The sequence below is a fragment of the Colossoma macropomum genome, unplaced genomic scaffold (genome assembly GCF_904425465.1).
Source record: "Colossoma macropomum unplaced genomic scaffold, Colossoma_macropomum, whole genome shotgun sequence".
Classification (NCBI taxonomy): Eukaryota; Metazoa; Chordata; class Actinopteri; order Characiformes; family Serrasalmidae; genus Colossoma; species Colossoma macropomum.
The window spans coordinates 30,091,612-30,108,777 of record NW_023494798.1 but is presented as its reverse complement, the minus strand read 5'-3'; the positions used below and the strand labels follow the sequence as shown (position 1 = coordinate 30,108,777).

The window sequence follows — 17,166 nt, the reverse complement described above, 5'->3', positions numbered from 1 at the left end:
ATAGAAACCACACGTCTGAAGCCTTTCATGCCTTTTGCAACTTCATAGAAAACTATTTGATGAAATGGTTGTAAACACACTGCCTGATGCCTGAAGACACAGAGTGTGTTTACATGCTCACAATAATGCTATCATAATGGGATTTCTGCATTATCTGATTATTCAAGTGGTCATGTAAACACCATACTCCGATCTAGAAACCCAATTAAGAAATCTGATAAAGAGAGCTGGATTTTAGCTCAGTAATCAGATTTCTCAGTGCATGTAAACTCTTACTCTGATTTCTATCAGATTTTTCAGTCTGTGCATGTGCGAAAACAGACGGCTGTACCGGAAATAAGCAGCAGTGTTGCCGCGAGACGCAGCAAAACACTTCTGCAGCGACGCTGAAACCAAATACATGCGTGATGAAATGAAGAATTAATTATTCTTTATTTACAATTTGATCTATGTTCATATTTTTAGGTTAAGTGATGCGATGTTTTTTAAAAAAAGCTGCATCATGAAGTTTAACACTGAAGTTTGTTTTACATTACATTTACATCACGTCTTCTTCTGTGAGTTTATTGGCTGGTTGCAAAGCAGAAATCTGATTACTGTCTGACTCACGTAGACCCGGAGTTTCACATCATCTGATTACTCAAGTGCATGTAAACACGTTGACTGGATTATAGATAGAATCGGATTTTCCTGAGTTTTGAGCCAATTTTGGCCTAAAACTTATTTTTTTAAATCCAAAAATTGTAGGGAGGGCATTATAAGGCAAAATAGAACCCTCCCCCACCCCCCACCCCCGTCCCCAAAAAGTTTGCGTTGTAGGTGTTATAACATTTGGTTCCTATCACCACCACTGTAAAGAAAATCTAAGATTGTTTCTCTATGAGGCATCATTTCACATGAAAACACTCTGAATGACTTTGTTTAGATCTCAACTACTGAATTATGTAAACATTTTGAGGAAAAAAAACAGTGGAATTCCCCTTTAGAAAAATGAACAAATACAGGTATCAAGTCACCTGCTGCTACTTTTTTTTTAGCTAGACTGTATGCTTTTGTTCATGTCTACAGAAAACAGCATGTCACACAGCGTGTTACACTAAAATGAAAGCAACAATGGTACAAACAATGTAAATGTGCCCTCAAAGGTACAACAGTGGTTTTAAGGTCCGATTGTGTACCTTAAATACGTTTTTCCTAGGTGACAAATACATATTCATACATTTTCATAACCGAATGTTTTAAAACAGAATAATAAAATAAAAAGCCTGGAGACGAGACGGGGTGTGTGGAGTCAGTACAACTTAGGAAATATCATTTAAATGGATTATGGTACAGTTATGTTCCCTGACTAAAGGTACTGAGATGTACCCTTGAGGGTACCACCCCAGTGACACGAGGGGCACTGCCCCAGTGACAGTTTCATACCTTTATTTTTGAGAGTATAGCGAGTTAATGGAGATGCTAACATTAGTATTAACTGAAGCCGGCTTCCTACTTCTATTCGCCAGCTTGTTCAAATTTTCCCGTTCCACCTTAAATGCAGCAGTTACATTCTGACAAACACAAAGCTAAATTCAGCTTCCTATTTAAATTTTCCCGTTCCACCTTAAATGGTGCAGCAACTACATTCTGGCGAATATGAAGCTGAAGTCTTGAGAGAGTCTGCATCTTTCCCATGACTGGGCGTGGTTTAGCGCCTTACGCACACGCAAATTTCTGCTAATTTTATCCCAGTTTTGAAACCTAATTTTATACACTTGACATTTTTTCTGATCAGTCAAATTTGCTGGGTGGTTAGTAACACATTTTTCTGTGGTGTGACAAACAGAATACACATTTATTACTGTTTTACACGAGATTTAAGCTGCATTCGCCTTGTAGCCTCAGTGCAAAGCTAAAGAAGTAAACTTCACACACACCAAACACATCTTGGTTGATTGACTACATTTGGCGAAAGACGGAAAACTGTGTAAATATGTTTGCTGAGCTATTGCTTCAAAAGTCACACTGATATAAACTTTTAGCAATGAGGACAATAAATAAATAAATGCACAAACAGACCTCTGCAGTCAGCTCTGAAAACTCTGACCCTGAGGAGGAATCAGCAACAGAAGCAGTCGGCTCTGCCAAGAACACCTGTATTGATCTGTACCAAAACGTGAACACATCTCAGAGGAGAGAGCAAAGCAAAAAGAAGCGATATCAACTGCCTCGTCAGAGTTCAATTCTGCTGCTGCTCAGACGACGCGGACAAAATTTGCTGCTTTGTGCATGTCGTTCTTAATGAGTTTAAGGACCTTGAGATTAGATGTCTGAATCAGCCTTAAAGGGACCATATTCTTCGATTTTCTTGTATTTTCGTCTGCTGAGATTGTGTGCTTTTATACACTTCAAAGACATAATTCATCATCCAACCTCTTTCCTTTATCCCTTAGAATTCAACAGGCTGGTTTTGTTACTGTGCCTTTAAAACCAATATAATTGATATAAATGACCTTTGTTCTGATTGGCTGCCTCACATGGACTGGGGAGTAAATGGCACGTTATGAAATTTTAATACTGATGAAATTATATTTTCTGTGATGTGGGAAAAACTCTACAAGGTTAATGCAAAAGAGGCTATTTGGGTAGTCTTGTCAACTTTTTATTGTTATTAATGTGATTTCTCAACGGTTTCCTTGCATATATTTGATAGAGTCGTATGTGCCCTTGGTCAAATGACATTTTGTTGATTTATTGGTAAATAAATAAATAAAGTGCAAAAACTTTTGCACAGGCTGGATCTAACAAAGTTGAAAATTCATAGATTTTTATGTTGTGTCACAATACCACATTTAGGGAGCAAACGTATAAATAGGAATATACCTCACACTTCAATCGCCTTTTATTGTTACTCTGATGAAACAAATCAATAATTGTTTCCATAGCAACGTCAACTCCACTCTGAATGTGTATGCACACTTGCTCAGGAACTATCACAGTGCATCCAACAATGGTGCATGAAAGAAAAGGCAGCACAGAGCTTCTTTTATACAGTGACAGGAAACACAGAGCACACAGAAAGCTCCAGTTCCACATGCTGAACCATTTTACTGACCAACGTGGAAGCGCGCCCTCACCAACTACTCTGGAGGCGGATTTTAAAGAGTTAAAGGGGACAAACACTCTGAATGCACTGCAGATAAGATGTTGGGTCTGAGAGGGTTAACTACTCAGCACATGTTCAGAGCAAACTGGCTGCGCGTGTTTATATCTCGCTTTGGCATCAGAGCCCACAGAGGAAGCACTTCTCCGTCTGAGGATTACAGGACTGGTGCAATAGGCAGATTTGTGTGTTTACAGTGTAGAGACCCTGGATGGATTTTAAATGTACATAATCATGCTGGTATACACGACAGAAGCCAATCAGCGCTGCCTACTACAAATACATACTGACGTGGGAAAGAGAAAAAGGCAAAAACCAACACAATTTTGTGTTTCTGATAGATTAAAATACACCATTTACACCATTTACCCCGACTCCCTCAATGCAGTTCATCTTTAGGAATGCAGTGATTTGGGAATTGTGGGCCGACACCACTATCTGATATTTTGAATGTGCTTACCTGCCAATGCTGATATATAAACATTTATAAAATGAAGAAATCGGCACTAAATGGATTAGTGTGATATTTCTTTCTTTATATATACATATATAGATTTTTCTTTTTTTTTTTTGGTGAGAGGGGGTGGCAACGTATTGGACTCGTCGGGTTCATGAAGTTAAGTAGAGCAGTCTTATATAAGTGGGAAGTGCATGTTCACCACTGGTAGCTACTAACATAACATTGCAAATACCATAGCAACACATTAAGCATTATTGCAGCAGTGCTAGTCATGTTATGGCTATGTTCATGAAATAACTGTTCATGAAATAACTGGCTAAAAGCAGCATAAAACACTTCTAAAAAAAACTGGCAGTAAAATGACTTAAAATGACATAAATGTCCATGTCCTACTGGTCTCTCACTTACAGTAAGAAACGGGGCCTTATGGACACAAACATTTGTCTACGTAATTTTAGCCACATAGTGTTTTTTATATGAAGTATGAAGTATAAGGCTCTGTTTATGTCTTTCAGTAAAAAATTTTAGACTGTGTTGGACTGTGCATAGTTTGCCATTATTCATTTAAGCCTATTTTTATGATTTGGCCTTTAGCAAACAAACAAAACACAATACAAACAAACAAACAAAAATCCACTGTTACCTGATTAATTCTGTAAATAACAGTAGTAAGTAATAGAAACAGAAACTATTTACATATTAGGTTTTTTGACTGTTCATATTTTTTAAAAAGCCAAAAAAAAAAAAGGGGTACACACTTCAGTACATACTTTAAAGAAAAATAATCTAGTCCAATAATCTATTCTAATATCCCAAAATGGATGTATTTCTATTGTCACATTCAGATTCATTTTTATACCCCTTCTATTGAGCTGTGTCCACTGACCCATAACCAGCCCACTCTGACTCAATCATTTCTACTGGCTCACCTGCGGGCTGCACCCTCCTCATAGGGTGGGATGATGACCACTTTGACAGTGACTGAAGTGCGCAGCAGGTCGATCATCTGCTCATGGGTCAGCGTTACCGCAGCAACCTTGCAGATCTCCACCAGCCGGCTGCCCTGACGGAGCCCGGCCTGCCAGGCAAAGCCGTACTCCTCCACCTCCGAAACCGTGCCGTCCAAGCGCACATGAAAACCCAGCTGACCCAGGCCATTCCGCCTCAGTGTCATGTCCACCGTCTCACAGCCAATAGTCAGAGCCTGAGCAGGGAGAGAGGAAATGCAGGCTGTTAACATGTACATCTGGATACATCTGTCATGCACGCAACTGGACTGCGGAGACAAGTAGGTCATTTCTGATACAAACTACATAATCTTTATTTTGCCCAAGCCAGTGTCCACTGAGTAACTGCCAATCAAAAACTGACAAATACTTTACCTTCTTTTGAAATTTTTGACTTTCACTGTTAATTTTCAATTAACAACCAATACCTGCAAAGGTTTTTGTTCACATAAAGCAGCTATTAGCTAATCCTTTGGGTGTATTTATCTTCAACACTCAGCTTCATGATCAGCAAAGTGTCCATTTTTGTGTCCCTAGCGTTTACAGATATATTACACTTGAAAAACGTTAGGGTTACAATTTATTTATATTTAAAAAAAAAACAAAAAACAATAAGTTTTTTAATCAATTATCTAGAACTCCAAGCACCACAGAAGAGCTCGTCCTCAGTCATGTGTAAAGGCTGAGTGCCATATTTTGAGGTAAAAAAAAACATGTTTTTCTGCAATTCTAACTGCAATAATCTATATGTGACTATGAACTATACGATTTAACTGACATAAAGAAAACAAATGCCAAATAAATATTATAAAATATATAACGGAAATATATAATGTTGTGGTCCCCAGGAGTCATGTCACTGGTGTTACTGTGTAACAAAAAAATCTCTTATTTTGAAATAAAAATCACACTGATGACATCACTTGACTTCCTTTTACCTATTTTCAGAGGATCTATGAAGAAAAGCACATGGTGAGTCCACTGTGTCTTTCAGTTATCAGAGATTTTCTCATTTAGCTCATGATTGCCTGTGCTGTGACAGGACAAAGTGAGAAAACACAGCAGAGGGTATAATAGTTTGATTAATTATAATGATAGATGACAGATAATAGCTGACAGATTAACTGATTGTAAAAATGACCCTCAGGTGCAGTTTCATGTCTCTGATGTCCTTCACATACCTTTAACTTCTGCACCACCTCTCTGATGTCCTGGGCTCCTCCCTCAGGTACCCGCAGTGCCACATGGTCTCCGCGCCCGTAGTAGATTTTTAGCGCCAGCCGTTCGGCTGTCCAGCCAATCACGTCTGCGCAGAAGCAGTTAAACACGACCTCTTTGGTGGAGCAGTCAGCCAGCACCACGAACTCTGCAGAGATGGCCAGAACGCAGGGAAGCTCTGCGCCCCCTCCGCTGAAATCCTGCGCCACAACACGCCAGGAAACACCGCCCAACGCCCCGAGCTCCGCCCCCTCCCGTGCCCGCACCCGTTCACGGCGCTTTGAGGCCAGAGAGATGAGGTTGTTGAGCTTGCCGGCCGTGTCCAGCGGCGTGCTGGACACACAGTTCTCGGCCAGGTCCCGCAGGTAGCCCTGCCGCGTACGGGTGGCCATGGCGTGAAACTTCTCTGACTTGTGAGCGGCGTTTTCAGCGTTAATTATCTTGGCCAGGAGGAAGGAGCGGAAAGCGGCTGGGTCACGGAAAGTTGCACCGCTGGGAGGGAGGGGAGGGCCAAACGGGGGGACGTCCTTCATACGGGTCACAGCAACGCTGCAGAGAGAGAAAGAGAAGAATATTTCCTTCAATATTATCATCATTATTAGTATTAAACATTCTGTGACATCACAAACACAATGAATGCAAAACTGGCTGCTTTTTTCGGCTTAGTTTCTGAATAAGGACAGCACAGATGGCATTTGTCAAAACGTTAACAATGTTCACATAATATATCAAACTCTTATTCAAAAAAAACAAAACAGAACAAAACAAAACAAAAACAAAAATAAATGTTTTTGTTCCATGATAAGGGCCCTTTAAAAGAACAGGGAAAGACAATCTCTCTGAAAATGAACCGACAAGTTTGTGATGTGTTTAAAAAAAGATTTTTTGGTGTGGTAACCACGGCAACTGCTGCCAGGGCATGGTTGCCATGGTAACCGGCGGCTGGTAGCTGTTGGAAGTGTCCTGGATGCTGCTTACCTGTAGCAGGTGTTCTCTGAGCAGGGGTTGTGCACGCGGACGATAACAAAGACGTGCTGGAAGTGGGAGCGGATGTTCTGGGGGGTGAAGGGGAGGGCACCCGGCTCCTGGAAGATGATGGTGACGATATCATTCCCTATATGCCTCTTCCTCAGGAGCTGAGAGAAATAGAGAAAGAGAGAGAGAGAGAGAGAAACAGACAGAGGGAGAAACAAAGAGAGAGAGAGAGAGAGAGAGAGAGAGAGAGAGAGAGAGAGAGAGAGAGGGGGAGAGAGAGAGAGAGAAACAGATAGAGAAACAAAGACAGAGAGAGAGAGGGGGGGGGGAGAGAGAGAGCGAGAGAGAGAGAGAGAGAGAGAGAGAGAGAAAGAGAGCGAAAGAGAGGGAGAGAGGGAGAGAGAGGGAGAGAGGGAGAGAGAGGGGGGGAAGAAAAACAATGGTAAGAGTGATGCAACAGACAAAACCAGTAGTGCTAACAACTGAAAGCCAGAAAAAATAACACAGTTCAAAAAGATAGATAGATAGATAGATAGATAGATAGATAGATAGATGGACAGACAGACAGGTAGATACACAAACAGACAGACACACAGATAGACACGAGGCCTGGGTGATAGGGTGATGTATCTGATATTGGCAATGACTGAAAAGTAACCTGATGACGATGCTAAAGAGGACTAATGTAATTTTAAATAGCATGTTAAAATAGTATAAATTAATATCTACATGTAACGTCTTGTTTTCTTTAACAGTCAAAACAATTTATTACTATGGGGCATTAATAAGCCATTCGGCTACGGTACAGCAAATTCTCCACTGTTTCTTTCAAAACTTTCAAAACAGGAACGGAAATGGTTCATTATCAATATTAACATATGTGGGGATTCACTACCCCTACAAATGTAAAACTCAGCAAATAAACAGAAACTATGCACAAACCTTTGGAGAAAAATGCCATATTTAAGTAGTTTCTAATTGAACTATATACTATAAATAGTTTAACCACCTTTAGAGGATGTGTTAACTTACATTCACTTAAAATCAACAAATCACCATTTCTACAGGATTTTTAAGCTTCTGTATATGATGGTAAATAGATAGACGGATTTTAAACAGCATACGAAAAAAAATCTTGAATAACACCTGTGTGTAATGTATTACACCTTTAATGGTTAAAAAATGGATTATAGAGCATTAATAAGCCATTAAACTACAGTAGAAAAAAATCTCCACCGTCTTTGCTGCAGATTTCCCAGAGTGACATACCATCTGAACTTACAGTTTAAGTGTTCTGGTGGTTCAGATGAGATGTAACATTGAGGAACTGGAGGAACTGTTGACACAGTAGTGGAATAAAGACAATAAAAGAAATACAAACGCCACCTTGCTGACTGCACTGCGCCAACTGTAAAGTTTGGTGGAGGAGGGATGATGCTATGGGGTTGTTTTTCAGGGGTTGGCATAGATCCCTTAGTTCCAGTGAAGGGAAATCTTAATGCTTCAGCAGAACAAGATATTTTGGACAATTGTACATTCCAACTTTGTGGGAACAGTTTGGGGAAGAACCCTTTCTGTTCCAGCATGACTGAGCCTCAGTGCACAAAGCAAGGCCCAATTAGTCCTGGCTGGATGAGTCTGAAGTGGAAGAACTTGACTGGCCCACACAGAGCCCTGACCTCAACCCCATCCAACGCCTTTGGGATGAACTAGAGCAGAGATTGTGAGCCAGGCCCTCTCGTCCAACATCAGTGTCTGACCTCACAAATGCTCTTCAGGATGAATAGGAAAAACTTCCCACAGACACTCACCAAAATCCTGCAGAAAGCTTCCCAGAAGAGTGGAAGCTGTTACAGCTGCAAAGGGGGACCGAGCCCATATTAATGCCTATGGATTCAGAATGGGATGTCATAAAAGCTCCTGTGAGTGTAATGTGTAGGTGTCCCAATACTTTTGTCCATACAGTGTAGCCTGGGAGTTTTATTTTGGCCAACATATGTGCACACACTTCACTGAATAATACTGTATTTGAATCTAACATTTCAACACTAGTGTATTAATCAGTGCTGAATTAACACAGATCAACACATTATGATGTACTGACGTGTGTTCATAACCCTAGTGGTCTAGGCAGAGCAGTACAGAGATGATATCTTTGCTGGATGTAAAACAAATAAAATTACAGCACTGCCCTAAATAACACTACCTGCTTTATTCTCCAGCTCAGCTCACAGCTCAGTCTGGCTTACAGATAAATCTGAACACCATGTGTGAGTCCTCATTTGATCTCATAACAGCAGAGATGAAAGAATGAGGGATCTGACAGCGCAGTGAAAGAGTGTTTACTAAAAGACGTGTTCATTATCCAGGGCTATTAATAACCATGTGTGTGTCTGAGTGACAGGCCTCAACGCTGAGTCACAGCAGCACAAACTACCAGCAGTACAAACTACCGTCTCTCTACAGCAGAACGAGCATGAGAGTCATATAAGACAGCTTACACGGTCGTGTGAAAAAGTTTGAACACCCTCGGTCAAATTACGCTTTGTTGATTTTCTAGTTGAAAATACACTGTGTGGCCAAAAGAACGTGGACACTTGACCATCACACTAATATGAGCTTGATGGATCTCATTCCAAAACCATGGACATTATTATGGAGTTGCTATAACAGCCTCCACTCTTCTGGGGAGCTTTCCACAAGATTTTGGAGTTTGTCTGTGGGAATTTGTGCCCATTCAGTCAACAGAGCATTTGTGAGGCCAGACACTGATGTTGGATAAGAAGGCCTGGCTCACAATCAATGCACAAGTTCATTCCAAAAGTGTTCAGTGGGGTTGAGGTCAGGGCTCTGTGCAGGCCAAACTCAAACCATGTCTTTATGGAGCTCACTTTGTGCACAGTGGCGCAGTTCTGCTGGAAAAGGATAGGGCCTTCTCCAAACTGCTGCTAAAGTTGGAAGCATATAAATCTCAAACATCTTTGTATACTGTAGCATTTACATCACTCTTCAGTGGAATTAAGGAGCCTAAACCCTAAAAAACAGCCCAGACCATTATCCCTCCTCCACCAAACTTTACTGGCCCCTTTGAATTGCACAGAGTGATCTTAGGCTTGCTCAGCTGTGAAAACTCCTGTGGCAAAGGTGGCATCCTATGACAGTGCTACATTTGAATCACTAAGCTCTTCAGTATGGCCCACTCAGTGTTTGTCTATGGAGACTGCATGTCTATGTGCTTGATTTTAGACACATAATAAAGTGTGTGGCTAAAATGCCTGAACTCAATATTCAGACCACACAGTGTATCTGTACCAGCTAAGATACATGAGTGGACAACAAAGCACTTTGATAAGTCACATCTGGTGAAAGCTGTAAACGTACATATGTGATCACATGCTTATTTGTTTACTCGCAAAGTAAAAGCTTTGAGTAAAGAGAAAATTGGCCATAAAAATGAAGAGTCGATGCATCCCTAACTACAAACACTCTTCAAATAGTTCTTTCTCAAACACACAGATTCAAACACTAAAACATGTGCAACAAACAATCTCTTTACTGAGAGAGAGTCCAGAGAGACTCTCAGAGCCTGGGGCTACTCAGTGACACAGCCTGCAACTCTCCTGTCCAACTGTATTCTACTGAAACCTCCCTCAACCCAGAGACAGAGATGAAGTGAGAGAGAGAGCGAGACAGAGAGAGAGGGAGAGAGAGAGAGGGAGAGAGAGAGAGGGAGAGAGAGAGAGAGAGAGAGAGAGAGACAGACGGACAGGTAGACAGACAGATAAAAAAACAGATAGGATAAACAGACAGACAGACAGATGGGGTGATTAAGAAGTGGTCGGGCTCCATTTAAAGAGGCTCTGGAGATCCACAGGACTGAGAGATGCATGACTGACTGAATAGCTCAACACTGCCCTCTGCAGGCCACTGTGAGTACAGATCAACAATTATGTAGGTCAGTAATGGCTCCACACAGGGCATATCTTTGAGCTTTTAGAATACGCTATACAACAAACATAACAATAACAATAACCATGTGAATTAAAATAGACATGTTCAGCCTCAACCGTTGTGTGGTGTGGTTGTGTTTGTTACTCAGTGGTCTGGTGAACCCACTGCATTACTGTTTCTTCAAATAAATACAGCCATAACAATTTATGTAAAAATACCAGATGTTTAAAATATCACAAAGGGTCAGCATAGGGTTCTCCTTTAGCAGCTGTAGCCAGTCAGCAGCCTGAACATGTTGTCCACCCTCACACACACACACACACACACACACACATATACAAACACAGACACACACAGACACACACACTAACAGCAGGCCATGTAGGAGGAGAACAGAGTGAAGGACACAGCACCTCCACACTTTTATTCCCTGTGGGTTCACCCAACACCACATGTGTAATATAAATGTGTGGGGGGTGAACAGAGTGAAGAGACTGAAAATGGGTTATTATATATGTTCTTCACAGAAAATGATAAAAGGCCAAGAATCTGAGGTTGAAATAATAATAAATCACAATTTTCCTTTGGTAAACATTGAAAATGGGTCCCACAGACGCCAACACCACACAAGGGTTAAATATAGTTCACCTCACACCTGTGTTTTGAAAATGGTTCTAACAAAAAATGTTCTTCTATTGTTACGACACTCTTAAAAAAGATGGTTCTTCAAGGGTTCTTTACTAAGGAAAATGGTGCTATATACAACCATGGACACTCAAACCCTTTGGGTTCTTTGCATTGTTAAACCTTTTTGAAAAGGGTTCTATATCACACCAAAAAGGGTTCTTCTACTGTTACAATGTAGAGCCTGTAACAATAGAAGAACCCTTTTTGGTGCTATATAGAATTCTTTTCAAAAAGGTTCTACATAGAACCATATAAAACACACTCTCCATCAGTCTAAAGAACTCTTTCACTATGCAAAGAACCCTTTAATCATGCAAAGGGTTCTTTAATTGTCCATGGTTCTATATAAAAACATTCTCCATACTAAAGAACCATTGAAGAATCATCTTTTTTAAGTGTGACATAGTCATAACAATAGAAGAACCCATTTTGGTGTTATTTATAACCATTTTATTCTTTTTTTTTATAGAACATTCTCGATCAATCTGAAGAACATATACAGAACAATATGAGTTCTACGTAGAACTGTTTAAGCATGAAATCAAAGTAAAGTATGTCTTGATTGTAGGTGAAAATGAAAAGGAGTGTATGAGAGAAACGAGGGATGAAAAAATGATACATAGTAGACTGCAGGTCGGTATGACTGTGGATAAGAGCTTGGGGACCTGCCCTGAGTTAGTACATGCATTTTGGTCTGTTGGGCAAATGTTCTATATAGAACTCATGGCTCTAAACCCTTGAAGAACCATCTTTTTTAAGAGGTAAAGAAAAAGTTCCAGATTATAGTGATGTCTCTGGAACATAACAGTTCCTAGGCTTGACCCCAAACTGCAACCAGGCCCCCTGATATAAAATTCTGCCTATGCCACTGGAATGACGACTGCTGAACTCCAAAATATAAAACCACCAACACAATACTGCTACTAAACTGACATTTAGAACACTACTTGTATACACATTTATTATATTATATATCTATATTATATATGTTATATACTATATATGTTTTTTTTCTCCTTATTTTCTTCTCATGTTTTATATCAGCACATGCCTCACACACACAGATACAAACGCCTCTCACACAATAGGCGGCACATCACTGCTGTATTATTAACAGCACGGAAATATGAAAACAGTGAGTGAACCACACCCTGATCCACGCTGGAGAGAGAAAAGAGCAAGAGGAAGAACACAGAGAGAACAAAGAGGCTTTACAAACAACTCTGCACTCGCAGAAACTGAAAGCGGACTGACAGAAACTCTGCCTCACGGCGGACCACTTAAAAAAAACAAAAACATTCCAGCATATCTACTGTTCGTACTCCACGGGCTTCACAAACGCACCACTGTTAGACTGAAGCTACACTCCACAGCTAGAGGTCCCAAAAAATACTTTGGATCGACACCACAAAAGAACCACTTTTTGTTCCCTGAAGAACCTTTCAATGGATTAACCATTTTGGTAAATGAGATGAGAATCCCTGAATAATGCAAACGTTCTATATCCACTAAAAGCTTCTTTTTAGAACCATACTTCCAGGCCAAGAACTATTAAGGAACCTCTAGAGTGCAGCTCTACACTCTAGATAAAAAGGTATGAAGCTGTAACTGGGGCAGTTCCCCTCTTGTCACTGGGGTGGTACCCTCAACGGTTGTATTGACTCCACACACCCTGTGTAGTCTTCAGGATTTTCATCTGATTGTTCTCTTTTAAAACATTTGATTATGAAAAGGTACATATATGAACTTTTCACCTGGGAAAAACTTATTTAAGGTGCACAACTGGACCCTAAAACCACTGTTGTACCTTTGTAGGTACATTTACATTGTATGTACCTTGATGAACGAAAAATGTGCCTGTACGGTACCTTTATTTCTAACAGTGTACAGCTCTTAAGAGTGGCTGTTTTAAAGAGAGGGAGGGGCCAGTAATAATAATAATAATAATAATAATAATAATGTTTCAAAATGTTCTCAATACAAATGACTGTGTTTGTAATAACTTGGAAAACCCCAGTGGGTTTCAACCCAGTGTCTACGTGTCACATCTGTATTATATAATCAAAAAAAGCAGGTGATTATATTAATTACGTACAGGAAAATGCATCAACTGCTGTCTGTGGCAGTTCGGCTGCTACAGATGCAGCAGATAGAGATTATAAACATGCTAAATACAGATGTATGAAAAAGTTTGTGCGCCCCTGGTGAATTTCTAAGCCAAAATAAGTCTACAGCACTTCTGTCAGGCTCCAGTCCTCACAGGCCAAAACACTGCAGACTTCAGCACACTGCCTTATTAAACACACCTGATTCAGCGCATCAGATAATTAGCAAAGCCTTCAAGAGCTGAATTCAGAGTATCCTCACTAATTTGGCTCGGAAGGTCCCCAGTTTGACATGTCTGCTCTACTGAGAACACATTTCTGCGCAATTTTAGGCACAATTACTGCTTATTTGCTTAATTTATCATATTGAAAAAAATAAAACACAAAATGCGGCCTGTGCAAAAGCTATCGCACATTTTCCATTTTATGTCGTATTTTATCCGATATGTTCAAGTCAGCAAATAAATAGAAATTGTGCATTATATGTACAGAAGTGTTTTCTGTAGAGGATGTGTCTGTAAAGAATATAAGCAAATCACCAAAACATCTAATTTGACCAGACGTATTCAAACTTTCGCATACACCTGTTTGGTGCTTCAAGGGTTCTTTAGTGAAGGCACAGTTATATATAGAACCATTTGAATGCATAAATGGCTCTCTGCTTGGTTAAATAGTTATTCTTTATGATGGAAAACAAATGGCATGTTTTGTTGAAACACTTTTAAAAGCACATTTAAATTTTTCCATTTCTATTCCTTTTCACTTATTTGCTGAATTTAACATATTGGGAAAAAAATAAAGCATAAACCATTAAAGGCCTCATTACATTTGCATAGGCCACATTTATGTTTTATTATTTTTTTCCCCAATATGTTAAGTTCAGGAAATAAACAGTACATTAACATGTGCAGTAGCGTGTTCTCTGTAGAGAATGTGTTTACTTATTTTCAAGTCAAGAAACTGTAATTTGACTAGAGTGCCCAAACTTCAGACTGTACTGGGGGGGTTTCTTACCTGTTGGGGGTTGTTGGGCATGTATGGAAGCATCGTAGAGACGTGAAACATGATCTCATAGCCCTGATAGGTGGTGTAGAGGGAGTGTGTCCCAGTAGAGTCCGCTGTTCACGCACACACACATACGCACACACAAGACACACAGAGTTCACTGAGAATTAGACAAAGTAATGAGACGTCCATGTAATATAATCATCTACAATGTTCCTGAAGAAAGGGATGGAGGTTGTACGAACAACAGTTATCATCATTGTTATATAATTATATTATCATGTAATTACAGTCCTTATCAGTATATCAGTTTATCTCTTATCATCATCTTACAGTCTAAAGAAGGAGTCATGCACAAACTACGCATTCCCAGAGTCACTGCATTCCAAAACATTTAGTGAACAGCTTCAATTAAATTACTGAGTGGCTCCCACTTTTTATAGGAGCTCCGGGTTTTGTCCTTTATTTTTTTGTTTAACTGAAAAGGCAAAATCAATCAATGGAACCAGACAATTTTCCAAGTAATTTTGGGCCATTCATTATGAATTTTACACACAATGTAAAGGGCAACAGGCATTTTCAAACTGTGCCAAAAACTGAAAAACAACAAAAATGGAGATACAAGATTTTCTTCCAACAGCAGCGATATACATATATATATATATATATATATATATATACATATATATATATATATATACACATATATACATATATATATATATAATACATATATATATACATATATATATATATATATATATACATATATACATATATATACATACATATATACATATATACATATGTGGCACTCACAGAGCCCTGACCTCAACCCCATCCAACATCTTTGGGTTAAACTAGAACAGAGATTTTTTTTTTTGTTTTGTATTTTTTTCTCTATTATGCTAAGGCTAATACCCTAATATTAAGCTCTTAGTAAGTTTTGCCTTTTCAGTGAAACAAAACAAATAAAACAAAACCTGTAATGTGTGCAAGTCTGGTTCCAGATTTCTCCTGAATATCCATCCCATGGATTTGCTCATTTCCATCACCAGCACACTTGATTTAACATAATGAAGTAGTGATTTGTCAAATTAGGTACTGGATGATAACTACAAATAATACTGGGTTGCCATAAGGAAAAGTTTGGAAACCTGGTCAAACAAACACATACAAAAAATCAATACTTACTGCATTAATGTTATGGGTATTTATTGCAATATTAGTGTTTTCTGATAAACACTCACTTTTTAAATCACACACCTTTTAAAATCTCATTTTCTCAGTTGTCGATATATGAGAAATATGTATGACTCCACATCCTGACATTGTACAAAAACAAACCCGTGTGTGCAGACACTCACTCTTGGTGTCCAGTTGTGCAGCGTATTTGTTGAAGCCCCTCAGACACACAGTGTCCCCCAGGAGCTTCAGGAATTCAGTAAAAGCAGGTGTGGCCTCCTCGTTATTATACATCTCCTCTTCTGTACTCTGATCCGCCCGACACAGCAGGATCCCCACTTTATGCTTCTGACTCAACTGCCGAGGCCACACACACACACACACACACACAGACACACACAGACACACACACACACACACACACACACACACACACACAGACACACACAGACACACATACATAGGACATTAGAATACAATACACAATAGAATACAACAGAATACAATAAAAAAGCAACAACACTAATGTAGCTAATAAATAATAGAATTTTATTTCCCACAAATTAGCATTAAGCTAACTACATGCTTAACTCAGCACACACTTGGACACGTATTGATTGCTTATATTTGTGGTAAGGTGTGTGTGTGGGGGGGTGTATATTTGACTTTTTGCCAGACTCTTCCTTTAACCCCATAAAAAAGTTTAATCACAAACCTCCAACTCTAAAAAACCCATTAGCCCGTCCCCTTCAAACATAAACAAAGAGATAAACATAAATAACATCTCAAACAACAGGACACCAGGTTCTATACAGCAACAAAAAGGGTTCTTCTATTATTACAAGCTTGATATTGTACCAATAGAACACTTTTTGGTGCTATACAGAACCATTTTCAAAAAGGTTCTATATAGAATCACATACAACACATTCTCCATCAATCTGAAGAACACTTTCACCATGCAAAGGGTTCTTTGAGTGGCACTGGTTCTATATAGAACCTTTTCTCGACTAAAGAACCCTCGAAGAACCATCATTTTTAAGTGTGTGGATAACTTAAGAAATATAAGCCAAGTGAAATCAGAAGGAATAATCTTTATATTCTCTTAACTGGCATCCATGTTGTTACAGAATGATGAAAAAATGTGCTGTTATCATATATAATAACATGGAAAGAAAGCTTTCCAATCAATCAGACTGTGTAACCAGAATTAACCGTTGCTTAAATTACAATAGACCAGTGGAGTCGTGTCGTCATTTTGGAGCCATGCTCTTATGCCCATATTAGGAACTCCGGGTCTAAGCTTCATTTCTCTATGGCCAGAATGAAACGTATCGGGTTCTGAACATTTTTATTTAACACAGGGTTTGATTTAGGCGATTTTTTGAAAGCCCTATTCATTCTGGCCATAGAGAAAAGGAGCTCAGA

The 17,166-nt window shown here is 39.4% G+C and overlaps 1 protein-coding gene across 2 annotated transcripts in view; it reads right to left on the bottom strand.

Annotated features, from left to right (window-relative positions):
- Positions 1-17,166, bottom strand: part of sipa1l3 (signal-induced proliferation-associated 1 like 3) — a 160,783-nt gene that overhangs the window by 33,540 nt on the left and 110,077 nt on the right. For both annotated transcript variants that reach the window (XM_036584863.1, XM_036584864.1), the window contains exons 6-10: positions 15,921-16,095; positions 14,563-14,666; positions 6,809-6,966; positions 5,794-6,379; positions 4,535-4,809 (exon numbers count right to left, since the gene is read on the bottom strand). In XM_036584863.1, coding sequence (XP_036440756.1) covers positions 4,535-4,809; positions 5,794-6,379; positions 6,809-6,966; positions 14,563-14,666; positions 15,921-16,095 — 1,298 coding nt within the window. The remainder of the gene's footprint in view (positions 1-4,534; positions 4,810-5,793; positions 6,380-6,808; positions 6,967-14,562; positions 14,667-15,920; positions 16,096-17,166) is intronic.